The sequence below is a fragment of the Podarcis filfolensis genome, assembly GCF_964270895.1.
Source record: "Podarcis filfolensis genome assembly, chromosome: 10".
In the NCBI taxonomy this organism is placed as follows: Eukaryota; Metazoa; Chordata; class Lepidosauria; order Squamata; family Lacertidae; genus Podarcis; species Podarcis filfolensis.
Window position 1 is genome coordinate 44,080,324 of NC_139612.1, and position 27,769 is coordinate 44,108,092.

The 27,769-nt window shown below is 40.5% G+C and overlaps 1 protein-coding gene across 23 annotated transcripts in view; it reads left to right on the forward strand.

Annotated features, from left to right (window-relative positions):
* The window catches only part of TCF20 (transcription factor 20), a 179,518-nt gene that overhangs the window by 142,812 nt on the left and 8,937 nt on the right, over positions 1–27,769 (forward strand). For 15 of the 23 annotated variants that reach the window (XM_083573693.1, XM_083573711.1, XM_083573712.1 and 12 more), the window contains 3 exons: positions 468–517; positions 3,075–3,202; positions 9,569–10,843. In XM_083573693.1, coding sequence (XP_083429819.1) covers positions 468–517; positions 3,075–3,158 — 134 coding nt within the window. In that variant the 3' untranslated portion in view covers positions 3,159–3,202; positions 9,569–10,843. Of the gene's footprint in view, positions 1–467; positions 518–3,074; positions 3,203–9,568; positions 10,844–24,316; positions 24,489–26,262; positions 26,416–27,769 lie in introns of those variants that run through there. The other 8 variants (XM_083573701.1, XM_083573700.1, XM_083573703.1 and 5 more) reach the window with 2 other exon arrangements.

Consider the following 27,769-nt stretch of genomic DNA (forward strand, 5'->3'; position numbering starts at 1 on the left):
AGGTTACACATTTTCGGGTTGTGCACCATGCCGAACCTGAAAGTACTGGAATGGGTTACTTCTGGGTTTCGTTGCTTGCGCATGCTCAGAAGCGCTAAATCACGCTTTGCACAGAAGCGCCAAATCGCAACCCGCGCAGACGCAGCGCTGCGGGTTGCGAACGTGCCTCCTGCATGGATCACGTTCGCAACCCGAGGTTCCACTGTATTCCTAGGAATGTGAGTTTGCTAAGACTTTTGAGTACATGATTACAGTGTGCTTGCAGGCACCCATCTCTCCTTCAGACATCAGTGGTTACTACATTGTGAGCACCTTTTTCATATTACGAAAAAATGATCTATAATTGGAGATAAAGAAGCAGACATAAGACTTTTGTTAGCAGTGTGGTTTAAAATCACTTCATGCTGGGTTTGGAGTTGGTGGCTATTTTCAGAATATTTTTTACCTTTTGTTTTCTTCTCTTTTAGATTGTTTACTAAACGAAGAGAATTTCTCAGTGAGGTGCCCCAAGCACAAGGTAATAAAGTTGTTATCAATTTGCTGCCATTTGCTACATAGGTCTCATCACAGTTTATTTTTAGACATTTTGTTTCTGGGCAATGCTTTCTAAATATACTCTTTGGCATCTCTTTCTATATAGTGTGTGTGTGTGTGTGTGTGTGTGTGTGTGTTTCCATTTCCTGTGGGATGGCATGGTCAGAAAATATGAGTCTTCATATTTTCTTCTGTGGAATTAGTTTATTTTAATCTGGATTCTGTTCATTCTATGAAAGATAGCTTCATTGCATAGCTTTTGTACTGATGTACTGATTTTTTTTTCCTTTGGCTGTAGCTATTCAGTAAATGCTCTGTTAAAAGTTGTTGTCTGCAAATAGTCTGAGAAAAAGAAGTTTCGAAATGGATGGGAAGCTGATTGGAAACTTCCTTTCATCAGTTGATTTGTTGGAGATGGGTTGGCATTATTTGCTGTGCTGGACACAATTGGCCAGCTAATTCTTGTCTACTTGTTCAACCTCTGGTTATATTGTTAAAGCACCAATTTGTAAAATAACCAAAATGTACTTTTCTGTATATAGCTAGGCAATATAAAGTTGGATGATAATTTATAACATGCAGACATGGTTGAGCCTCTGCTTGCTGAATGATGCTTTATGATGTGTAAAGGTGTATTTGGGATACCCCCCCCCCTTGTTTCTCTATTCAAAAACAGTACAGAACAAGGAATGTGGAGCTATCTGAAGATCAGCTATCTATATCTGTGAAAGAAAGCTATAAAATTTTTTGAGCATAAACTTAATTTGCCAAAGTAGAAGGCTGCTTTGTTAAATAGTTATATTAGAAATACAGATATTTTCAAGTTCACAGGTCATGTTGGATTAAGACTTCTGGAAACAGCCAAACCTCAGATAACTGAATAAAAACTGCACATCATATTATGTCTTCACAGTTATTTAGGTTATATTGGATAATGTTGACTGCTTGCAAAAAAAAACACACCCATGTTTTTGCTCACTAAATGTACCAAATTGTATAGAACAAGATTAGTCTTTAAGGAGCAAAATTTACCAGAGTTCAGGAGAGAATACCAACATAAACAAACAGAGGCATCATTGCTAATTTATGTGAGAAATGAGCATTCAGCCACCAAATTGTTGATTTTAGTAATTAAAGCCTTTTGTTGTTGTTGTTGCATATATTTGTTCTAATATTTATACTCTGCCTTTTGATTCATGAATCCATGAGCAGCTTATAAAACTGGTAAGAACCACAATGCAGGTTAAGAACAATACAGTATCACAACACCAAAAAAATAGCAATACCAAACAAACAAACAACAGGATATGGCTCTTCCCTTGATAAATATGTCACTGACAGTCACTCCTCTGATCCAAATGTTCTTTTGTGTATCAGAAGTTGTGCATGTGCTGTGGGATTGCATTGAACTTTCTGTGTACCATGTTTGCCTTGTCTGTATGGTACTGATAAATGGGTCCAGGAACCTTTTTGGAATGAATAAATATTATTTCCTCATTTCTAAATTTTTCAGATAAGTTTATGTATGCTCTGTACTTTTAAAAAGCAAAGATGTGCCACGAGAAACTAAATTCTGCAACCTGTAGTACTGGGCAAATTGTAGAGTTGGAAGGGACCACAAGGGTCATCTAGTCCAACCCTCTGCAGTGCAGGAATCATTTGCCGAGTATGGGGCTCGAACCCAATTATTCAGGGTCCTGAAACTTCATCCCCCAATCTCCTGTAGACTCTTTCTAACATTGGAGAATCCACCAGGCATTGTGGGTGCACACACTGTTCAAGTTGATCTGCATAACCATAAAGCCTAGGAGATGTTTTACTAAAAATAAAATTAAGTATGTGACTCTCAATGTACTGAACACAGTATATCTATTTTTGCTATTTTCCTGCAATTCTGGAATATGTACAACATTGTTTAGAAACTGTGTTGTGTTTCAATAGAAGACAAAGACTTCCGCTCTCTAAGAAGTGACCCATGTATTAAAAAGTGGTTGTTTTAGAATTAATTGAGATATAGCAAGAAGTAACGCTTTTAATTTGGAAAGGAGAGTACTTCTAGATATGTTACTTGTTTTGTAGTATTAACTCCTCTTTTCTGTTGTAAGTTGATTCTTTTAGTTAAGATAATGAAAACCAGATATAATCTATTTCAACATCCACAAGGTAAAAAAAAGCTTAAGTTTGACATTTCTGATCAGTGGTTAAAAACATCTGACATCAGGGAGCAAAAATCTTTCACAAAATGTCCTTTCAGAACACTTAAGGAAGAAGCTGTAAAAACCTTCTTGTTGCTCAGCTGGAAAGCTTTGTGATTATGGAGCACAGCTCAACTTTCTTGCTAAACTGCTTATTTCTTTCCTCCCCAAAGTTCCAAATGCTGTCGTGCAGAAATCCTGTCTGAAAGATCTGTGTTTGGTTCTTGTACTGATGCTCCTTTCTCTCTTTCATTCTCCACATGCTCCATCTTCCTTCTCATCTGCCTCTCTCCTTTTTAATCTTCTCTTTCCCCCTGACCTTCTTCTTGGCATACTGGACATTAGCCCCTCCTCCCTTGCTCTCTTCCCTCCTTGCAGAACAAGATGGTGAAAGGCAGCCTCAGCACAGAGCAGTCGGAGCGGGGGTGAGGGGGGAAGTGTGTTCGTGGGAATGAAAATAAAAGCAAGCACAGGTGAGTTGAGGGAAGGATGCCACTTTCTCTCTTGCCCGAGGGAGAAACAGGTGGTGAGATTGCTATGCAGAGATTTTAACTTTGACTCCTATTTACTCGTATTTTGATACTACGCTTGCCACTTCACCAATGAAGGGCAGAACTGGGGAGAAGCCCTTTTCTGCTGTATCCTAATGGACTTCCCATGTATCACCTGTTTGTCTGTTTATGTAAACACAGAAGCTTGGGTGTTTTATATATCATCATTTGATGGGTAACTCTCATATTTCACTTAGATTCCCATTTTCTGAGCTCCAGTAAGTCAAGATCAGTTGCCTGCCTGACAGCCTGGTACAAGTGCCTAGAGGAAAAGGCAGTGATTAGCTCTGCATAGCATCATAAGCATAACATACTTTCAGTGTTCTGGAAAAAGCTGAGTGAGAGAGAGAGAGAGAGGGCTGTCTTTCTGAGCTCAGCAAAAGCAATCAGAACACTCTGAGGGACACAGTCTCAGATAGTCTAATGATGGGTTTTCTTTGCCCTCCCAGTCCGTGCCAGATATACACTGGGATGAAGTTCCAGGGCTGATCCTTCTATCCTTTTGGCTGAGAAATCCACAGGAAGCCTGGAACAGACTTACATGTGACTGTGTGTGTGTGTGAGAGAGAGAGGGGGGGGGGAGAGTGCATCTGCCTGGCTTCCCTGCTTCTTTCAACCGTGTTACTCTGTTTCTTTCCCCCTCTGCCATGTTGTTATCACTATCTACTCTCCCCCACCTCTTCATGCTGTGAGGGTATTGCAAATACCTGTCCAAGCCCTGGACAAAGCCTCTATAATGCTGCTTCGTTTGTCACAATGAAGCCAGTAAGCCAGTCGCTCTTTAAAGCTATGTATGCATATGCATATGCATATGTAGTTACTATAACAGTCCAGCTCTGCTCAGCTCTGCCCCCATGGCAGTGAGAATACACCTCTCCCCCTGGAGGCCATTGTTATTCCCCACAGACAACCAGCTTGAGTTCTGAGTTGCAAGGCTCATCCACATGGAATGAGTTTTTCATCTCAAGATAGTTTTTTTTACCGGTATCCTCATATTGAAATCACTCCTACCACGATATTGTTATATTTGCATATCTTGGTATGTTTTTAGTTCTTGTGGATGTGGGTGTGGAGATAATGCTAGCCTGTTGTCCACATTTTGTAGACAGTGAAACCAAGATGCTAACATTCAACGAGTTCTTCCAATCTTCCAAAAGACACACAAAAATGGTAATCTAAAAATAGGGCAGAGGTATCTATGTTTTCCTCATAGAGTTTTAAAAAGCAATTTACACCACAGGGAGCTTGTTGAAAATTAGCATTGAAAATTCATTCTCTGATTACTATTTCATTGTGTCTTGTCATGTTTGAATTGGGGCATGAACATTTATTTAGCTGTAAGTGGATTCAATAGACAATCCTATATGAACAGATTTAGCTTCATGAATTGAGATTTCCCTTAATAGGTGGTTCAGTTAGGATGGCTTTCACAGGAATTATTCACGGAATAACGGAGATATCTTCAGTGTACAGGAACTATGCCATCATTAGTATCTTTATCATTACAGAATGGGAATGCACACTTTATAAACTATTGATGAGTTAGCTGGTTTGCTGAAGTCCCTGTCTCTTATTGGTCTTTCTTTCTCCCTTACCTATTCGCGAACATTTTGTGAGTTTGAACAAGTTCTGCCCACCTTATTTTGCTTACATGCAAGACGGTACATGTATAAGTTGGAATTGTGTCACTTTGACCCATGCCACTTCTTTCTCACCATATAGAAATTATTTGCACACAGCATTGTTTGTTTTTCCCTTTGTTTTTAAGCATTGCTTGAAATCCTTGTGTTTGCTCTGTGAATAGGCTTTGTTGATACTTTATGAAGTGAATGTTTTAACAGAGCAGATTTTATTTATTTATAAGATTTGTTATTACTGCAGGCAATCCAGGGCAAGGCACAAAACAATACTATAATATCAACCCATTTGAACTATCAGGAGAACTGCCTATAGAACTGCCTAATACCTGAAGGGTAGTGCACAAAATGCTGTGTCATTTAGAATGGTTTGGCTATGTGCCTTCTTCCTGGTGCAGTGATGGCCCCTGAAAGCAATACATAAAGGCTATCCTGGTCACACAGAGATGGAATGTCTCCACCTGTTTCTTTCTGAGCTGGTTGCTCCAGTAGTTCTGCAACATTTCTGAGGCATGAAGATGAACTGTGAATGAATCTAGTGATCTGCATTGTCTCCAGGAATTAGAAGAGAGCAGAGCACAAAGGAGAAGTGTTGTGTGTCTTGTTGCCTGTCTCTGAGTTTCTGCTTTAGTGCTCTGGCTTGTTTCCAGGTAAGGGCAGGCCTCCCATATACAAAAGCCTGAGGCAGGAGTCTCCCAGCTCTTTCTAAAGAAACCTATAATGGATTATGAATGTCAATCATTTGCTTTTAATATTTTTGGGAATATCTCTTTTCAGTTAATTGTCTCATGTCCATTTACACTTTACCTATTCACCTGGGTCTTTTTTGATATCAGAAAAATATGCCTACTTCGTAAATAAGTTGGGGGACGTGGCTCCTTTTGAGTTATAGGTGTCCTAGATCTGTGACTGGCAGTAGAGAATGGTTAAAAGGTAAAGGACCCCTGACAGTTAAGTCCAGTCGCGAACGTCTCTGGGGTTGTGACGCTTGCTTTACTAGCTGAGGGAGCTGATGTTTGTCCGCAGACAGTTTTTCCGGGTCATATGGCCAGCTGCTTCTGGCAAAACCAGAGCAGCGCACAGAAATGCCATTTACCTTCCCGCCGGAGCGGTACCTATTTATCTACTTGCACTTTGATGTGCTTTTGAACTGCTAGGTTGGCAGGAGCTGGGACCGAGCAACGGGAGCTCACCTCATTGTGGGGATTCGAACCGCCAACCTTCCGATCGGCAAGCCCTAGGCTCAGTGGTTTAGACCACAGTGCCACCCACGTACATTGGTTACTTTCTCCTGTTGATTCATCAAAATAGTGAAATTAGTTTTGATGTGCTTCCATAAGCAGTGGAGGGTAGTTCCACTGTCAGTTAACTTGTAACAGGGCAGTATATGCAAGAACAGCTATGTTTCTAATTATGAGACTTCAACTTACACATTTTGGAATTCTCTGGCTTCCCACTTCTAGGAAGTTAAATCATTGGATCCTAGTTTCATATCCTGGTTAGTAAACAAATTAAGCCAGTTTTCTGACTTATATCTAATGGAAAACCTTGGATTTAAAAGTCCACCATAGAAGTGTTGAAGCCAGCATGTAAGGGGATGGGAGAAGTACGTGAGTATGATACTTCTTCTTGGCTAAGATTGTTACTTTCAAAAGAGCCTTTTACCTACAACTCTGCTTCAACATATTTTATAATTTTTTTAAAGGATTTCTATGCTGTCCAAATAAATCCAGGGCATTGTGCATCATATGCCAGTTATAATACAGTATGACAGAAATACCAATAACATAAAACAAGGTGGCAATAAGATCACAAATAATTGTTGAGGCATTATATACATTTTCAAAATGCCTGGATTAATAAAAATGCCTTAAACTGGCATGTAACAGTATGCACAGTAGCTGCCAGACATGCCTCTTTAGGGAGGGCAATTCTCTTAAGATACCTATCCTTAGACTCCTCTCCCTGCATCCTACCTCTGAACAGATTTCAGTCAAGATGTGATATGGGCTGATGTTGGTTTTTATTTTTACTTAACTATCTGTATGTAGTATATTTCCACCTTGATTTTCTTGGTAAAAGAGAAATAGTACATAAAATTGAAAATAAAATGGCTGGTATATTTGGGGAGGATGGTTGGAAGGGCGGGTGCTGTTACTTTTTGAATGCATGTGAAGGTTGGGATGGGGATTCTTACATGCTTTAGCAATATAGATTCAAAAGTTAAATTCATTTAGAACAGAAGAGTGTGAGTTTGTGTATTTGGCATTGCTAAGTCTAGAGTTTATTTGTCTGCAGGCTAGGGGAAATTAAGGGGTTACCATACCTTCAGTGCCACAGCACTTGTGGCCTGTTACACCCAGAAGCATTTGTCTGACTGTAAAGCTTATCAGTGATGATACAGCATTGAGAATATGCTTGTTGGTAATACTTGCTAGACGAAATCTCCAGGCTCTGCATGCCTTCATCTGCACTAAAGGTTGTGCCCTTCTGGAACTCATTCCTGGTCCTGCTTCCTTCTGGAAGAAGAGTAGGTTCAAGAGCCAAAAGAACAATAAATGCTGCTGGACTCAGTACTGGAGAAATGTGTTTGCTTCTCTTCCTGTCCACATGATAGCAGAGGCAGATTTTACAGTGGCAGGGCTATGTGTTCTCATGGATCAGCCAGATGTGTTCTCGTTAGTTGCCAGTTTTTCAGATTTCCCAGCTCTTTCTATGAAAGCATGAATATGTATCTGTCATGAAAATTTGTAACACACAGGATTTCTCCCAATTCTATTCGCCTTGTCCCAGCCATTCATTTCTGCCTCTCCAAGGATCAGTAAACAGTAATAATGCTTTTTACTGCCACAAGACTTCATGCCATTAAAAAGAAAAAAGAAAAAGGCCCCACCCGAAATATCAAGATTGGACCGCAGAACCAAAGTGGATGGCTAAGGGCAGGCAGAGAGTTAAAAACTAAGGCAAAGTTTTACGACTGGGGAAAAAAAAGATTCCTTTAAAGGAATTAAAATGCATTCCATGTTGAAGAAATTTATTAATTAAATTTCTACACCGCTTTATATTTTTAAGAAAAATCTCAAAGCTGTTTACAGCATATTAAATCAATAAAACAAAAACAAAACAATCTGAAGAAAATCAAATATAGAGTATACAGTCAAAGCAACATAACAGAAAACTAAAATATTATCTTAAAGGTTTCAAAATAAAACATTACAAAGGATGTCAACTACAGAATACATATTTAACATAGTAGGGCTGGGTGAGTCTGGGCCCCACCTCCTAGACCAGGTGGAATGGGCCTTGCAGGGAGCAGCCTTCACGCTTCACAGTTAAGTTTTTAAGTTAGTTTTAAAAATCTACCTAAAGGTCCTTTTTCTTTGCTTAAGCTGTTCAAAAGCAAGATACGTGTATGCCTCCTGTAGAAGTAAAAGTCAGTGGTCCAAAATAGCTTACAATATCTGAAAGATACGTGGTTGGTAGCCAGTGTGCTCAGGAATAAGACCCACAATTAAGAAGCAAGGAGATATAAGGGAATCTGATTCAACCTGAAAATTCAGTTGAATTTCCCAGGTCCCACCCATAATAGAGAAAAGTGGTCTGATAGATAGAAAGGCTAACCAGCCCCTCCCCCTCTTTTTTGGGAATAGGGCTCATTCATATTTGATATATCCATACAACAACAAGCATGGAAGAGTCAATTTGAAAAGTCAGTATCACTCTTAAGATCCCCACTGCTCGTGCAAAGGACTCACACTTTAGCTAAGCCCCTTTTAAGTGTGCAGTTACTTGGATGTATCACTGAATCTTATGGGGCTTACTTAAGCACAAACATTCATAGGAAGGGCTCCTAATTTAAGATGCAGGAAAGATATAATAATAGTTCACATTCTGTGGACAATCTGAAAGGAACTTCACCTAAAGCATTTGCAGAATGTTTAAGGCTGAGTATAACACTCTTAACTAGCAGAATGGAATGAGTCTGAAACTTCTTGTCATAGAGTGACTAATAATGGTCTACAAAGGAAATTAAATACATACACATGCCACTGCACAAGCTGCTTAAAGTGACATTTGTGCCTCCAGTGAAATAGAACCGATAAATTTCAGCTGACCTTACCTCTAAATCCAGACAATACTGGCTACTGTAGTTAAGGCATCTCCTTAGTGTGCACTCATGGTTGCCAATAATCTATCATTGGATAGTAATTCTGAGTTGGTTTTTTAATGGTTGCTATCTGGTGGTTGTGCAGGGCCATACAAAGTATGGTGAGATGAAGCCCCTTTCAGTGGCTGCAGAGATTCACCCTCTGATTAAATTAGCCACACATTGTATCTTCCAACAGCCATATATCCCAGCACTACATGTAATGAATTCTGACATGGACACTTAAACAGAAGGGAATGGACTACAATATTTCATTTCATATAATCACTGCAGAATTGCTTTTCACGACCTTAAAAGGGTTTTTTGTTTAAGGAAAAAAGAATTATAAATGCTACACTTTCATAAACAGTTCTACCAAGTTCTTGGAAGTATTGCTGCTACAACATTTCCTTGGGCTATGGACTTAAATTTTGCCAACAAGTTAATAAAAAATGTTTCACACATGCACATTTTTCTAATGGCAGTGCTTTTCTCCTGTTACAGGTTAAGCTGTTGAGATAAGAAAGCGGTGGACATTCATGATTGGATGGATTCTTTCCCACTGTGCAGTCATGCCCCTCTCTTGATGTGCCTGCCAATGCCAGCACTTCCTTCATCAACTCTTTCATCACACTTGACCGACAACATCACAGAATATGATCAAGGAGTCTGAACCAGCTGTTTTCATGGACACAATCTCCATAGTGACTATGGGATGGGGAGGGAAAAGAAAAGAAAGTGGGGGAATTAAAGAGGGAGGGATAAAATATATATATAGATTATATATATAAAGATCTATTTTTAGTCTTGATAGACTTGTTTTAAATGAAAGGTGCGCTATCCCTTTTTATGCATTAAATTGAATTTTTAGGACCCATATATGTTCCAAGTTGCTTATGAACAAGTATAAGTAAAATTCAAACAAGGCCTTTGCAAATGGAACTCAACTTGTTTCAAAAGGAGTTATGAGCTTGCTTAATCAAACTTGTCTCTTTACTCCCAACTTCCACAACAGATAACCCAGGTTTTAAAGAATATGAATTTTCCCCCTGTATGTTGGTGAAATTGTCCGTAGGGGTGGGAGGTGGGAATGAATGGTTGCAGGGAATGGGATGTTTGTATTTGTGTATGTGTGAAAAGGGGATTTTTTTTCTTTTTAAGAAACGCTATTTATTTTTATTAAGAAAGGAAGCACCAGAAGACTCCTATGTCATGTGACTTGTGAAATAAGAGTGGCTTCTATTAGCTTCATATACAGATATTCTGACCTTATTATACGTTACTCTGTACCAAAAGGTGGGGGATTTGCGCCATTCTTGGCATTGACAAATACTCCCAAATCATTCCAAGGAGCTGCTGCCTTTTTGGGGGGTAGTCTGGAGGAGGATGTTGGCTTGCCTGCTAGAAAGGGGCATTCAACAGGAAGTCTGAATGTTGACATAATCAGTGTGTGTTAAGCTGACCAGGAAAATCCAATTAACCCTTCTCTTCTCTGTCTTTTGTTTCCCAAAGGAAGGAAGGGAGAATGTCTATTTAGCAGCCTACACCACATGGTTAATTTTAGTTTGTTTGTACATTGTGTAATTTTTAAACATTTGAGTTTTTTAAAAAACAAAACTTTTTCTCTTGTTAAGGCCTTAAGAAGGGGTTAGTGCATCTTTCAGTGGTCACTCTGCCATGGGAATAAAATAGCTGTTTCACAAACAGTTTTATATAAAAAACTAAAACAAAACAAAAAAACCCCACAAAACAAACCTAATAAACTTCATTTTAACCTTGTTTCTTCTGTGGAATGTAATGTATTTTGCTCTTCCTGTCAGTTGCAATTTTTTCTGTGATTGCTGTTTGGGTCATTTGCACACCAACTTAGCTCTCTTAGATTTAAGATAAGTATGTCTCCATAGCCACCTTGAATGGTCCAGAGAAACTATTCACACTCATATACAGCAAGCTTTCTGAGGGTGTTTTATCTAGCAGAAGCCACTACCAACATTGCTCCTGTATTTTTACAACATTCACAGCCCTGGAATTACTCATTTCATCAGGCTTTGGATAGTCCATTAGGGTTGATATTAAAGGTACATGAGCTCACAAATGCCATCTGATTCCTCTGAGACATGCTGTTTAGCTTAGAGGACATCCTGTTGCTGACCACTGGGATATTTGCAATTGTTATAGGAGCTCTGCACTTAGATTCCACAATGAAAACTTAGCAATTCGGAGTCTACAAGAAAAATCTTCCTCTGTATCCTGATTATCACCACTACTGCATCTGCTCCCTTTGCTTCTTCTTACCAATTCCAGCACCTATTTACTACCATATTATTGGTCCTTGTTCTAGTTACGGCAGTGATGGCCAAACTTGGCCCTCCAGCTGTTTTGGGACTACAACTCCCATCATCCTTAGCTGACAGGACCAGTGGTCAGGGATGATGAGAATTGTAGTCCCAAAACAGCTGGAGGGCCAAGTTTGGCCATCACTGAGTTACAGCATCTGTGGCTCCCATTTTCAGTGGTGACTTTTGCAAGTGGTATTCTACATACTGTTTAGACTCCCAACACTTACTCCTACCATGATGCCCCTTAATCTAAGAAAGTTCACTACCATTCATTCCTGCCTGGGTTATTTCCAGTTCCTGCTCTGGCACTACTGCTGTGAGGTAGGTAAAGCCAACTCATTCACTATTACATTTGTTTATCCAATATGAACTGTTAATGTGTTTACCATTCATACACTGGAATTCCCACAATGCTATTGCTGTTCTGCGAGCTGGGATTTTCTGATGCTGGGGAATAAAGATAGAATGTCTGAAATCATAGCGTAGTAATCCTGAGCCAAGTTCTCAACAGAAAACCTTTGTAAACGATACCAAGCGTAGTGCAGCATACAGTAGTACCTCAGGTTACATACGCTTCAGGTTACATACGCTTCAGGTTACACACTCCGCTAACCCAAAAACAGTACCTCGGGTTAAGAACTTTGCTTCAGGATGAGAGCAGAAATCGTGCTCCGGAGGCATGGCAGCAGCGGGAGGCCCCATTAGCTAAAGTGGTGCTTCAGGTTAAGAACAGTTTCAGGTTAAGAACGGACCTCCGGAACGCATTAAGTACTTAACCCAAGGTACCACTGTACTGCATATACATAGGCAGGCACACAGGGATTGTGGCAAGGAGGGCAGAGTACAGAGTGACACCACCCCACTGCGGCTTCCGGAGACCTCAAACGAATTAAGTACTTAACCTGAGGTATCACTGTAGTTAAATCTGTCATGCCCAAGGTTCAACAAGCCCCCCTCCTCTTATAAATGATTCTGTATTCAGAAACCACCTCAGAGATGACTCCAATCTTACACTTAAGCAAGTCTTCAAGGATTCCTAGGATAAACCACACTATAATTCGCATCCTGAAACTGGAAAATATCCACAAGATATAGAAGGATGTGATTGGTGGTAAAGCATATGCACCATGAAAGGAACAGCTTCACTCAGCTGTTGACAAATGGCAGAAAACTCAATATGGCAGAAAAAGGTTACACTTCAGTTGTTCTTGTCCATCTGTCTTCTAATTGCCAGGTGTATTTGCGTTGCATTAGTACCTTCCATGAGATAAAGCTTCCTGCATCTTTGATCTGTTACACTTTGCAGGCAGGACTGACTACGATTCTTTTATCCTCCCAAGAGCAGGCTGCACATTTCTTCCTTTAGCATTCCAAATCCACTATGATTGTGCAATCTGAATTTACTGGTATGCCACTGAAACCCAACTGCAAAATACAGAGTCTGCAAACACCTGAAGTGTCCCTAGTCTCAAGTGCAAACCTCCACTCTTCTGCCTCTAGAGTTCTGTGGACTTCTGTGTGTAGCCTGTAAGACCATAACAGTCCTGCTAGATGAGACCAAAAGTATTCTGTTCTCAATGAGATGGGAGAAGACTTTGGACAGGTGCTCTCCTTGCTTTGCTTCAGGGTTGAGCTTCTGAGCTTGTGCATCTGCCTGCACGCTTCCCCATCACTCTCATTGCTGGGTACTCATCTTGTGGGAGTGCAAGCTAGGTGGTGAAGGGAAGCAATGGCAGGTGCAGGGCAGGCCCAGTACATTTTAGTACCTGATGAAGATCCCAAAATGGCATGCCCTTCCAAGCCAGGAAAGATCTACATGGGGGGGGGGGAATCAACATCAGGAACTGCTGCCCCAGTGGACCATGCCGCCTGAGGCGGTTTCCTCACCTTGCCTCATGGTTGAGCCAGCCCTGGGCAGATGCTTTGAAGGCTGCAAACAGACCACAAGAACGAATAACAATTTGGAAGGAGTGGGAAGAAAAGGCAGGGAGTGCTTGATAGGGGAGTGGGGAGGAGATGGGTGCATGTGTGTGTGTAAAATGGGGTGGGGTTCCTGTGTGTATGATAGAATAAAACAGAAAGAAGGGGGGAGAGAAAACGGGAGTCCCTGCCTACCACCTGACTTGAAAACGGTCTTTGTCTAACCTTATCCTCAAAGTTGTTGAAAAGCTTGTGTGGGACCTTGAACTTCTCCACAGAACAGTGGAATAAAAATTGAAAAAATAGATGCCGCTGCCTTTATTGCAGCAACGATACTCAGGAGGGTGAATAAGATGGTGGTAGAATAAAAATGAGCAAATAGGTGTGACCTCATGGGACAGATTAGGTTTATACTCAGTTGTAAACTTGATTTGAGAAGTTATGAGAATGCCGAACAGGTGGGGAGTGTAGCAAAATGCTTGGCCAGAAATTTGATTGTGAAAGAGTCCCATCTGCTGCAGATAACTTGGTTACAAAATTAATTGAGGGTGTTCTTCAGAATTTTGGGAGACACAGGCTGCAGTCCCATATATATTTACTAGGGGGTAATTTCCATTGAACTCACCAGAAATTTTTGCTGAGTAAACAATCCAGAATGTGAACACAAAAGAAAAATCCAGTATAATCTATTTGGGGCTTACCTTTTGAGGTAATTCATGGTTTATGGATTGTTTTGTACAGAAGACTGATGCCAACCATACTCTTCTATAATGGGATTTCCTCCCAGGTAAATGGGATTAGGATTGCAACTTTAGCAAAGGGAACAAAAGCCAGCTAGAATAATGATCCTCCTCCTCCTCTCAACTTCCCAATGTTTCTCGTGGGCAAACAAGCCTAAAGGAGAGGAGAGCAGCCACAACTCCCACCCCCCCTTTCAGTTTCTGAAAGACCCTGTGGAGTCCTGGTGGGACTACAGGAGATCATAAACGACATCCTCCTCAAAATGCCTCCATGAGCAAATAATCTTGCAGAAGGGGACGTCTTAACTGGGCATGTCAGCCCTTTGCAATGGGATCCTTGCCATGCTTACTTAGCACTAACTCCAGCTGAGTTGGGGTGGGGGTGGGGCGCTTACTTCCATGTAAATTAGGTTGAGATTGCAGCTTTATTTTTTTTATATATAATTTTTTTATTGATTTTCCAACACATATTAAAAAAACCAATACAAGACAATACATAAACAAACAAACATATAAACACGTATAATTTCTTAACCTCTTTTTCTTAAACCTTGTTTCAACGACTTCCCCATACCTCCCTTTTCTGCATCCCTGTTTTAAATTTTCCCAGCAACCCCTAATGAGATTGCATCTTTAGCAAGAGGAGCAAACACAGGATTAGAGCAGTGATCCACCATCTCCCCATTGGCTGACAGCAACAGAACAGAAAGGCTGGCTTGCTGTAACCTGCTCCCAACTTTGCAAAAGTCTTTTGGAGCAAACACCTATTTAACCACCACCACACAGAGAGACTCTGTGCAAGTAGATAAATACGGTAGGTACCGAACCAGCGGGAAGGTAAACGGGGTTTCCGTGCACTGCTCTGGTTCGCCAGAAGCGACTTAGTCATGCTGGCCACATGACCTGGAAGCTGTATGCCGGCTCCCTCGGCCAATAAAGCGAGATGAGCGCCGTAACCCCAGAGTCGGTCATGACTGGACCTAATGGTCAGGTGTCCCTTTACCTTTACCTTTTTACACACAGAGAAGTTCTGTCCTCAACTTAGAAGGAAAAAGAGTGGCCAGTTATGCCATCCAATTGTATTTACTGGGCTGGGTTCAACCTAGAAGAGACAGCAGAGATAGCCCAAACAGCCCCAAAATACAGCAATAGTGTCTAACTTTCATTCCAGGAACACTAGAGATTTAGTTAATGTTTCTTAATGAAAGTTCACATTCTGGGCCTCCTTGCAGGCACGAACCTGTTGCATCAATGGTAATCCTTCCTTGAATGGACTGGGAGGGGCAGCCTTGGCACAGACAGGAGGTTCCCCACCCCATCTCATTGTTATTGCTCTCAGCATTCTTCCTTGGATTATCCACATCTTCAAATCTTTCTCCACAAGGTATTCCCCCACCCTTCTATCTTTAAATGTGTTCCTATTACTCCATGTTTCGAAAAATCTACATGGGAGATGGGAGAGACGGGAATAAACCTGGTGAGAACTCAGGACTGAACACTATTCCCTGTAAATCGTGTCAAACCCGAGAGTAACACTAGAGGGCATACACTGACTATTCGGTGTGTGTTTTGAAATTTTCCACAAACTGTGCAAATGTTGCTTATGATTGCTTTGTTAAATATTTCTCTCTGATCAGTACTTCATACAGCTAGATTTATTATGTTTTTATATATGCTGTAAGCTGCCCAGAGGGGTGGGGAAAACCCAGTCAGATGGGCAGGATATAAATAAAATAACAACAACAACTATTATTATTATTTTGCATATTTTGAGATTTCTTCTCTGACCCACAGGAGCAGAGTGCTTACTAGTCTGAAGCCAGTGATAAAGAGGCATTTTGGGAACCTGCCTCCTGTTTGGTTTTATTGCATTCTTCCTGTATCAAAATACAATAAAAAGAGAGAGAGAGCGCAATAATTAAAGATATACAAGACATCAGAAACTTCCTGGATTTAATTTGTATTTATTTATTTTTGGCAAATTCTGAAGTTTGTTGTTGTTGTTTTATTATATTTCTATATAAATATAGATATAGTAACTTCTTCTTCAGACTAATCAGTTTCACATCTCATGCAAGTCTTCTCTGTGCTGCCTAAATGTTTCTCCATATCATCCAGTCTTCAAAAAGAGGAGAAAACTGCAGCCGGGTATCCTAACACCAGCTCCAATGGATATTATGTTACCTCCTGAAGTCAATACAGTGGTACCTCGGGTTTAGTACTTAATTCGTTCCGGAGGTCCGTTCTTAACCTGAAACTGTTCTTAACCTGAAGCTCCACTTTAGCTAATGGGGCCTCCCGCTGATGCCACGCCGCTGGAGCACGATTTCTGTTCTTATCCTGAAGCAAAGATCTTAACCTGAAGCACTATTTCTGGGTTAGCGGAGTCTGTAACCTGAAGTGTATGTAACCTGAAGCGTATGTAACCTGAAGTGTATGTAACCCGAGGTACCACTGTATTTGAAAGTCTGTCCTGTGAAAGGGACTAGAACAGGTCACAGTTTCTGGTCTAACCAATGTAACTCTGAATACTTTATTAACAAATATATGGCTAGTACTGTATATATATTAAATCATTCAGTAGTGCTTGAATGTGCTATTCATCATGGACAATCTTCATTAGGCACCAACAGCAGTCATACGAACTGTACAGCAATCTGTTTTGCATCACTGCTGGTCACTTTTATGGGGAGGCTAATGCTTCCTTTTCTACTATCTGAACTTTTGAAGCGCTTTGAAAACATGGAAACCTGGCTAGATCAGATATTATAGCTGGACAAGTGTAAATGAATGTATGGGCAAAGACAACTCTATAGTTGCTTTCTTTGTGCAGCTGAAATTAGGTAGGAACAGATTTTTGAACTGTCTAGATACGTCCACAGAAAGAAAGGGGGCTATTCATTCTGAACAATTGATCATTATGTTAGTGGTGATCCCCAGGCAAGGGGAACTGTGACTGTCGTTCAGCACCCAGAACTGCAGAGGGAGAAACATGCTGGATGGAACTGTCCGAACATTTTAAAGCAGTTTATTGTTCATTTTTTAAAAAAGAACAATGCATGTGGGCAATCTCTAAAGTTATTTATGGATACTTTCTAGTTAACATGCAAGGACAAGTATTGTTTACTGACCGCAAGAAGGCAGGCTTGTTGCCTGCAGGCGGGGCTATTCTCCGATGCAACTCCCACAAGATTTTCATTTGTTGCTGTGATAGATTAGTTGTTGCGAAACTTGAGCAGCGAGCTTTTTTTCTTGGAAGAGAGCGCAACTATGTGGATAGGGAGGGACAGCAGCTAGAACAACACGCACAAGTTGAAAAATAAACAGAAAGGGGCTGACAGAGGAGAGAGGAAGGCGAAGGAAAGCAGAAGGGGATTTATCCAGTGAAGAACAAAATCATGGATCGCTTGCTGTCATTGCCCTCCCTCTTCACAGCTGTATGGAACAACCCCATGCTGTTGGGGATTTTTCTCGTTATTTTCATCTTGGCCTTTGATTACATGAAGCGTCGGAAACACTGGAGCCGTTACCCTCCAGGGCCAGTCTCCCTGCCCTTCATTGGCACCATATTGCAGATTGACTTCCACAACCCTCACGTTTCTTTTACCCAGGTAAGTGCCTCCTGGGGGCTGGGAAACAGAAGCAAAGCAAGCCTCTACACACCCAAGCACTTTTCTTATAGGAACTGCCCAGTGTTAATAAAGGGCATGTCTGGGCAGTATTACCCCCACCCTCAGGTTTCATTTGCTGTGCCAAACTTGGAAGGTGGCAAAGCAAAGTTGCAGGCACTGTCTTTTTAGAGTGCTGCAATGCTACTTGGGCCTTGTGGAGATCATGCACCACCCTGGCCTCTGTCTGCAGTAGGGTTAGGCAGGAAGAGCAGAGGTCCATGGGGAAATGCAGGCAGTGCGGTGCGTGGACAGCAGGGGGAAGAAATAACATTGTTTCCCATCTGCACCCCTTTTGAATGACTATCTGGGACCACACCCTAGCAGTATGAGAAAGGAAGGTGACCACAAGCATGCTTCAATTAGGCTTGGAAACACATTTTGCTTTCCATAACTGCTCTAGAGCCCAGAAAAATTGGCACACCAAAGAACTCCTGAACTCGTAAGAACTCCTGATTGAGATTTTGTTTTCTTTTTAGTAGAGGTAACCTCATTTGTGCACGATCAGCACACACATGACCGCTGATGCGTGCACCATTTTTTGGCACCGCTCAGGGGCTGTGTGGGCTGGGTTTACTCCTCCTAGCGGATCTAGCTTATGATTGAACCCTAAGTAAGTTGGGACTGACTTGTTTTATGGATTTCAGCGGGCTTTAAGCCCTGGTAACTTGGGTTTAATCTGGCCCTGCTACTGCAAGTACGCCTTCCATAACTAGGCATGCAGTAAGCTGGCAATTTACGTGAGGGGTATGTTCTTGGAATAAAGCCAAAAATCAGGGATCGTCAAAAGCCATTGGGTTCAGCGGTGGGTGGGATTGCTAAAGTCATTTTTCCTGGAACCCCGCCCAATTTCCACCCCTTTTTAAATTTTTTGCAGCATGTGTAAGGCTGAATGCACACAAGTGAAATGTGTGCAAGTTGCAGGTTTACTGTATTCTGTGGAATTTGAGGGCTGAAAGAGGAGCAACAATAATTTCCATTAATGGTAATTTTTGTGATCCTGCATTTGCAGGGAATAATCTACCCAGAATGCATATTTCAAATCTCATTATTGCCTGGAGCCTTGGTGAACAAAACTAGAATCTTCAGTTAAGCTGCTTGAGGGCAGAAGAGAGCATTCAGTGGTTGCAATCTTTCATTCTGGAGACTTATTTAGATTGCAAAATAATGCTTTTAAGATTTGAAAATGCAAATGCCTGCAAGGAAAGATTCTTATTGGTTTGTTAACTCTTTGGGCTCATCCCCATTTACCTTTTGCCAGTGCTTTTTTAAAAAAAGAAAAAGAAAAAAGGTGTTGGCACTCACCATGAAGTCATTACAGTAAGTGCCACACTTTTAACACTTGGGGGGAAACGGTGCTATTACTGCGTTCCCTTGAGTACCCCCAGAAAAAAGCACTGACTTTTGCCACTCATTTTCTAGGCGCAGGTTGGTGCTTTCCTGGTACATATCAAAATTTGTTTTTTTAGCCCCTCACTTTTCACTGGAAAACTCAATCATTACCACTGAATTAGAGAAGAAAGAAAGAAAGAAGTTGGATCTGGACCTGGAAAGCCTGGACTTGTGCCTAGAAATGTTGAACAAAGGAAAGTGTGAATGAGTCATTTGTGGAAGTGAAATGAAAGGCTTCTTGGGGTTTTTTTGGTGTGTTTTTTTGTGGCACACATTGATTTGCATTCTAGTCACATACTCTCTCTCTCTTTTTAAATGCTTTATTATTCTAACATAATTATTACAAAGTCAAAACAAAACATTGCAAATACACACATGTACACAAATTTTTCAATAATTAAATAAATAGAAGAAGAAGAAGAAAGGAAAAGGAAAAAAGACATAGAAAGAAGAAAAAAGAAAAGAAAGAGAAACAGAATAAGTGTGAGAAAAGGAAAGTTAGGAAAAGAAAAGAAAAGAATGGGAAGAGTTTATTCTACATATATTTCTACAAATTTATATTCTACAAATTTATTCTACATATTCTACAAATTTATTCTACATACGGTATATTTCAATAAGTAAATAATAAACAAATGTCACTGGTTGACTTCCACCGCTTTCACTGCACTTCCTATAAGCATTTTAAACAAAATTATCTCTATTATTCCATATTTTTCTCCCATAGAGTCCCACATAAATGATCAAATCACTAAATTCTCTGGGTCTCTCACAAGGCTACTCTAGACACAGCCAAAACCTTGTATTTGATCCTTGTCTACATAACTAGTCATTTAAACATTTCCATTGTTTCTGAATTATACTTTTTGGTTTTTGTCTTATTAAATCAGTTAACTTTGCTAATTCCAAATATTTGCATAGTTTGTTCACCCATTCCTCTTTGGTTGGGATGTAGTTTCCTTTCCAATGACTGGCTACCAGCATTCTCGCTGCTGTTGTTGCATACAGGAAAGTATTAATTTTGTCTTTCGGCATGTCTCCATTCAAGATTCCTAATAAATATGATTCTGCTCTCTTGTTGTATGATATTTTTATCAACTTTTTTATTTCCTCATGTATCATATTCCAAAATTTATTAATTTCAGGGCAGGACCACCACATATGATATAAAGTACCAATCATTCTATTACACCTCCAACATTTATTGCAACCCGATATATTCATTTTTGCCAACCTATCTGGAGACATATACCATCTGTGGTGCATCTTCATAAAATTTTCTCTTACAGTGAGGGGGGGAAGTATTTGATCCCCTGCTAAATTTTCCCTCTTGCATTCTGACAAAGAAATGACCAGTCCATAATTTTAATGGTAGGTTTATTGTAGCTGTGAGAGACAGAATAACAACAAGAAAACCCCCTTTTAAAATATACATTCTATTCTATTTCTCTTAAATTTGCTATTCATCCCATTCACGTTCCATGAAATACATTTTAGCACCATACCACTTTATTAAATTAAAACAAACTCACTTTATAGTTAGAGTAGGTAATTTCATATAATGGTAGACAGAGAACTATATTAAATATCGTTTGTAATAAAAAGTCTTAATCTTATCTTTCTTTCACTCTGGAAGTTTTTCTCCTCCTAATTCCTCCCAATATTTTCTCCAGAAGATTTTTGTTTCTTCTGATCTGAAAGATCCTCTCCTTTCTTTGTATGTAAAAGATAGTCTTTAAGGAAATTCCCATTTAAACATAATTTTGTTTTTTTTTTTAATGCCGAGGTCATAAATCTGTAGTTATCTCTCTTTTTATGAGCAGATGTGTTGGGACTTCTTTCATTATTTCGATGTTGTTCCCTTCTATGTAAAGTTGATCCATTCTACCCTTCAACAAAAGTTTTTCTCTAAGCAGCCTCGAGTTCAGGAAAATCAAAGTCTCCTGGACCTTTCCTGGTCCTTGATTTGTTTGCTCTTATTCTGAATATTTTTTTAATGTCCAGGATCAGGTCCTGTTCTCGTACTCCTAGTCAGTCTGCTAAGGCTTTTGTTATTTTTGTAGCTATTTCTTCATCTTGGTTCTCTTTAATTCCCCGCACACGAAGAACCATTTCTCTCTGTTTCATCTCCAAGACAGCCATGGCATTCCAGGTGTCTTCCTGTATTTTCCTCAGTTCATCAGTTTTTCCTTTATTTTTTTCTTGGTATCTCTTCATCTCTTTTTGGTCTGTTTGATTTTTTAAAATAATTTCATCTTGTTTTTGTATCTTCACTTTTACTGCTTGGACTGTTGTGTCTAAGTCTTTATGTTTAGTTGTCAATTGGTTTATTTGATTGGAGAGTTCCATTATTAGGCTAGACTTTTTTTCAATCTTAGTTCCCATATTTTCCATCTTTCTGTCTAATATTCTGGTGTTTCCATCAAGTGTTGTAATTTTTTCACCTAGATTTCCCCCCATTCTCTCCATCACCACTATAAGTTCTTTCAGGTCCATGTTGCTCTCACTTTCTATAACTGAGACTCTTCATTGGTGGTTCAAAGCTGTAGTAAAACCACTCGCTGTTTGGGCTTTCTTTGATCCCATTAGGCTCTCGTCCTGTCTGTTCTTCCTTTTCTGTTTTCTCTTGAGGTTTTATAACTTTTAGGGAACTCCCCTAAAATAAATAATTATGAGTCCATTCCCTTCTGGGTTATCCAATATTTTCCTCTCCTATTTCTAGGGTGGTGCCGAAAAAAAGCGGGGAGTAAAAGGGGAGGGGGGCTCCTATTTCTGTGTTGTTTATTCTCCTCTTTTTATTTTTGAGATTATTTAATTTGTTCCTGTAGTTATATTTTTGTCCTCCAGATGGTGCTATTCTTCAAATTATTTATTTTCTGTCAGTGTCTATTTTGATATTGGCCACAAGAGGTCTCTACATTCCCTCTTAGTTCTTTCCCTCCTCAATATCTCTCTTTATTTGTGATCCTAGTCCTCTCTTTGGCGTCTTTTCCTGTTAGCACTCTATCACTTCCGCCAATAGCGACTCCTCAACGCTGACTCCTCTGGAATTTTCCCGAAAATGGGTATGTTTATTTTCTTCACAGGTCCATGTTTTATGTTTAGTTGGGGCAGTCTTCTCAACCACCCACTTTCCCCTTAGAGTGCTGCCTGCCTTCCTTTGTCTATTATCTGTTCCTTTACTCTCCGTCCTTCGTCTCTGTCTTATTGCAATTTCTTTTAACCTATGGTGTGTTTTTTAATATTCCTAAGAAACTCCTTGTGAGGTATTTTAACAGGAGTTGTCTGTGCTGTGTTGCTGTCCCCTCTTTACTTCAGACTGAAACCTTTGTTTAAAAAACTTTTATATCTTGTCTCTCCCTTGCTGCCCACCTTTGCTAGTGGGGAGTTGTTAAAGATTCTGAGTTTTCCTACAGTTGCTTCAGGAGAAGAATGTCTTATTTTTAACAGTATCTCTCTTATAGGAGAGTTCAGCGCTGCCTCGTCAGGTTTTTGGGGCGTTTGCATCGGGAAGCGGGTTAGCCTGTTTGTGGGAGGTCCTCCCTGCATCTTAATTATATACTTTGTTTTATTGCTTTGGGAGACCCCTTCTCGCGCTGCTGTGGGCTCTGCCCTCAGGATCCCCCCTGAGGTTGGGGTGACTTACGCCTCGTCCCCCTTTTCTCTCTCTCCAATGCCGGGTTTGCCTTGAGATATCAGGAGCGCAGATCCCCACCCAACTGTAGGTGCGCTGTACCGGAAGTCTCATACTCTCTCTTTAATATTTTGCTGGAAACCCAGCCAGATGGGCGGGGTATAAATAAATTACTATTTCTACTACTACTACTACTACTACTCTCAGAGCTATAGGAGTTTTCACTTGCACGCCCAGTCTTTTTGCTTGGGACAAGAACAGTGCAACTGATTGGTCCTGCCCCTCTCTTTAAAAGGAGAGCGGGATGGGTGGGTCAAGTGTTGGGACAGTAATGCCTCGTCCTGTATCCTAGCAGGTGAATATATTTCCCATAAACATGGCAAGGAGATTTTGTGCTTGCACTTTTCATACTGCAGAAGAAACCCAACCCTATAGTAGAGCTGAGTGTCATCAGCATATTGCTGACAGTGTACTCCAAACCTCCAAACTCTTTGCGCTACTTCTACCAAATCTTAACGTGAATCCTAAAATGAATGACTGAATCCTATGATGATAGTAAGATAACACAAAAGTGTTATGATCCAGGGTAAAAGCTTGACTATGTGGTTCTAATGAGTGAAATTATTGATGTGAGGTTATTGTGGCTGCCTTGTGTCTTGGTCGCTTGGAGGAATGCGTGAGGCTGTGCTGGGCATGGACAAGATGCTTCTGTGCTTCCTGTGGTCATCCATGGAATGGGTCTGTTACTGGAAGCTTAATTGAATTATAGCTTTATTTGTGATACAGGATTAATTTGCTCTGTTGGATGTTACGAAACAGTTGCTGGTGTTTATTTTAGCAGAGTACCAAGGTTAAAATTCCGTCCTCTCCAAAATATCAACAGTAACTTTTTTCTTTATTTGTTGGGCAAACACTGTTTTCCTTGATAGGCCTTTTATCTGGCTCCAATAGCAGTTTTCCTTCTCTACATATGTAATTGAGCAATATCGCTGCAAGCAATTCTGCTCTAGGGATTCTGGAACATTGGGCAGAATACATTCTCATGGACTGGGTTTTATCAATTTAGTCCTCAATTATATATGCTACAACTGTTCACCTCTAGATTGGTCTACTGCACTGCACTGCACTTTGCATGGGGTTGCCCTTGAAGACATTTTGAAAACGTCAGCTGGTCCAAAATGCAGCATGCAATGTTAAGATCAGCAGAGGGGTCTCTCTTGGTAGTTCTGTCACCCACAGGAGCCGGGAATGGCAGCCTAGTAGTGGGCTTTTTCTGTGGCAGCCCCACTGAGGTGCATCATTTGCAAAGCTTTGTCCCTATGCTGAAGATGTATCCCTTTATTCTCACCTTTGATAGTTGAGGTATTTTGTTTTATCAGTCCCACCTCTTCTGCCAAATGTGTACTGCTCTGTTTTCACTGGCATGGTTTGGCTTGCTTTTGCAATGCTAACTTTTTCTCTATTTATATATTTTTTATTATGCTGTAACTGGCCCTGGGACTTGACAGAGTAGGATGGGTAAGAAATCTTAAAATTTCCCCCATTTCTTGTCTTTATAGCTAAGTAAGAAATATGGGAATATTTATAGCCTGCAGAACTTCTGGACAAATGTGGTGGTGCTGAATGGTTACAAGGCTGTGAAAGAAGCTTTAGTCCATAAATCAGAAGATTTTGCTGATCGCCCCTTCTTTCCTATCTACAAACACCTGGGATATGGAGAAGTCAATCAAGGTATGTCTGGAGCCCCAAGTTCCTGGAGAAGATGAAAGGGGTTGGGAGTCCCCAGCCACCACTTGTCACGCTAGCATTGCAAATGTGACACCAAGTCCCGTTCTCTTAATGCAAAGTTGCACTTGGAGGCTGTGGGGTATTCAGCATTTTCCCTAGAGACCTGTTCAGAATCTACTTATGCCCATTTCAGTGCATAAATCAAGCTTTTGAAAGGGGCTGTCATGACCCCGGACTCCTGTTAGAAGAGACCTGAAAACTGTGAGGACAGAGATACAGGATCCTTGAAGCTCCCCAATCAGGAGTCCTTCAGGAGAAGCTTTCTCCACCTTCTTGCTAAGCCCAGGTTCCACAGGAGACCTTCTATCCATGCCAGAACACACATCTGTGTAATAGATTGCAGATCTGTTCCAAGCAGGGACTTCTTATATACATCTGCCCTGTATAACAAAACTATCCGTGTTGGAGGACCTCTTCCAATTCCCTACTTCTCAGTGAAACTGGCAATCAGTTTATACTGATTTGGGCTTCAGAAGGAGGGAGTTCTCTGTGCTTCTAACTCTCTCCTTCCTGATCCACCCTTTGCCAAAGCCAGGCGGAATGGCCCCACATGCTTGTGGGGCAGGGAGGGAAGGGGCCCTGTGTAGTTAAATTGTGTATTTAATGATTAAAAGAATTGTATACTTTATAGTCCCTTTAGATACTTTTCTGTTGTTCAACTGTAATTTTTTTATAATTTGAAATAAAATCATTTTAAAATATTGTTATTATGATCTGCTGAAATGCTTGTACATATAACACACATAATTTTGAAATTAAAAAAGATATTGAAAAGGAAAAAATGAGGTCATGGCTTCAGTATATATTCATATAGTTCAGGTCAAAGTGTTCTTTGCCATAAAACTATGGCATAACTGGTATAAGCAGATATCAGAGCTACTTAGGTTCCTTCTTCGTGGTGATTTATCTTATCAATGCCAATATTATGGGATTATGTATTTGCTTATATCTATATACCTCAAGAACCGTCCCGAACTCTGTGTTCATAATCTGAGGCCCTTCTTCATGTGCCTCTTCCACATGAGATTTGGAGGGTGGCAACAGGGGAACAGGCCTTCTCTGTAGTGGCTCCCCATTTGTGAAATCCTCTCTCCAGGGAGGTGCATTTGACACCTTCAATATATATTTTTAGACACCAGGCAAAAACGTTCCTTTTCAACCAGGCCTTGGGCTGATTAATATTCTACAGCCTTTTAAATGTGTCTGCAAGAAGTGAGGGTTATTGTTTTGCTGTTTTCTTTTAATTATTTACTTGTTTTTATTATGTATTCTGTGAAATGCCCTGAGATATTATGATGAAGGGTGGTATACTATTATTATACACCATTCATATATTTTATATTAATAAGCAGTTCAAGCTGAGGCCTTGCTGTTTGGTTAGCCCCATCAGAAGCAATATGGCTTATTAGGCTGAAGATGGACTCCAAATCCAGCTTCTTATTGGTGGTTTTAACTGTACATAAGATGGGGAATAAAAAACAGGGCTTAGCAGCTGAAGGCCGCAGAGCCAAGGTTCTCACAGCTGCTAATGAAGAGGCAAGAGAACAGATCGTAGGAGCTGTTTTGTGGGTGTCAGGAAGCTGGCAGTCCATGTGTCTTCCATTTCTCACGGTGGCCCTGCCATGAAATTTGTTGGTGACCAAGGGTTATCCAGAAAGGTCTTTAAAATATAATGTACAAGCAAAACGCACTTTTTTTTCCTCTTCACTTTTTTCAGGACTGGTGATGGCACAGTACAGCCAAGCCTGGAAGGATCAGAGGAGATTTACCCTCTCCATACTGAGAGACTTTGGAATGGGAAAGAAATCTCTGGAGCAGCTGGTGGTTGAGGAAGCTGAACATTTGTGCTCAGTGTTTAGTTCTAAGGAAGGTGTGTTAAAACTAGGAAAACTGGGAAGGGCGAAGGGCGATACCTTTAAAAAGCAAGTGGAAGATGTAGGCAGATGGTTATCTCCATCATAAAAATGGGTGGGGCATTTCCTATACCGTGAATATTTCCTCCCTCACTACTTTCATTGAGTCTTCGGAGCATTTGCATCTTCCTGGGATCAGGGTCAGTCCTTCCTCCAGTTCTGGCATACTGACAAAGTCTTGCTTCTTCTGATGACCCAAGTAATATACTTTAAGAAAGAATAATACTGTACATCTGAGTGTAGGACAGTGGCGTGTGTTTCTCTTACTTCTATAAGATTTTCTTTCCAGAAAGAAAATCTGTGCAATTGGTTGACTTTTCATAAATAAACTAATTATCTACCACCATAGGGATATAGTAGGCACCCACGGCAAGAGTTCAGATTAAGAATCAGGCTGATTAAGACTGAGGGTGGGTGAATCTGTCAGTATCAGTTTCTCTCAGTTTCTCATTCTTCGAATCTTAAGTTCAGTTGACATTTCTGCATCTGCTTTACCACCCGAAAAGCAACAACCACTGACCTATTTTTATTATTTATCATTTAAAAAGCAGCTAACATTTTCTAGGCATTACAAAAGTTTAGAAAATTAGAATGTTAAAAGATAAGGAAACAAGACAGCAACTGTCTGCAGGCTTATAATCTGATAGACAGAGCCCAAGTGGAAAAGGGGATCTTGAGGAAAGAAAAAAACATGCAAACTCAGACACCAGGTGTTATGTACTGAAGTTCTCACCCTGGGCCAGCGGGGGATACTGTAGATAGTTATGCAAATGAAGGATCGAAAGTGACATTCAGTGATTGGATATTTTAGAAAGTTGTTACAGTAACGAGGTTCTGGTGCTCTATATAAGCAGGCTGACTGAGCCCTTCAATTCAGTTCTGTTCCAGCTTACAAATAAAGAGCTGCTTTGGAGAAATCACTGTGTCTTCTGATATGTTCCCCCACAACTTAACACCAATTCTTAAAGTTAAACCATTTGATCAAAAAGCAGGGGAAACAAATAGTAGCAGGTTTCTCAGCCAACCAATGGAGCAGCCCTTCTGTCCCACCCCCTGAGTGAAGCCTAGCAGAATGGCTGTTAATAAATGGCAGCTCAAGTAGTTGATGACCAGCAATAATTTAGGCTGTAATAAGTGAATTTTTCTACTTACACAATGCCTCAACTGCTTTTTAGAGACACTCGGGACCTTTGTTCAGTCATCAGCTCAGCCTCCTCAGAACTTGTATTTTTAAACTTACCATATTGGCCCGAATATAAGCTGCACTCCCCCCCCCTTCCAACCGTGAAAATTTAAAGTGCTGCTTATATC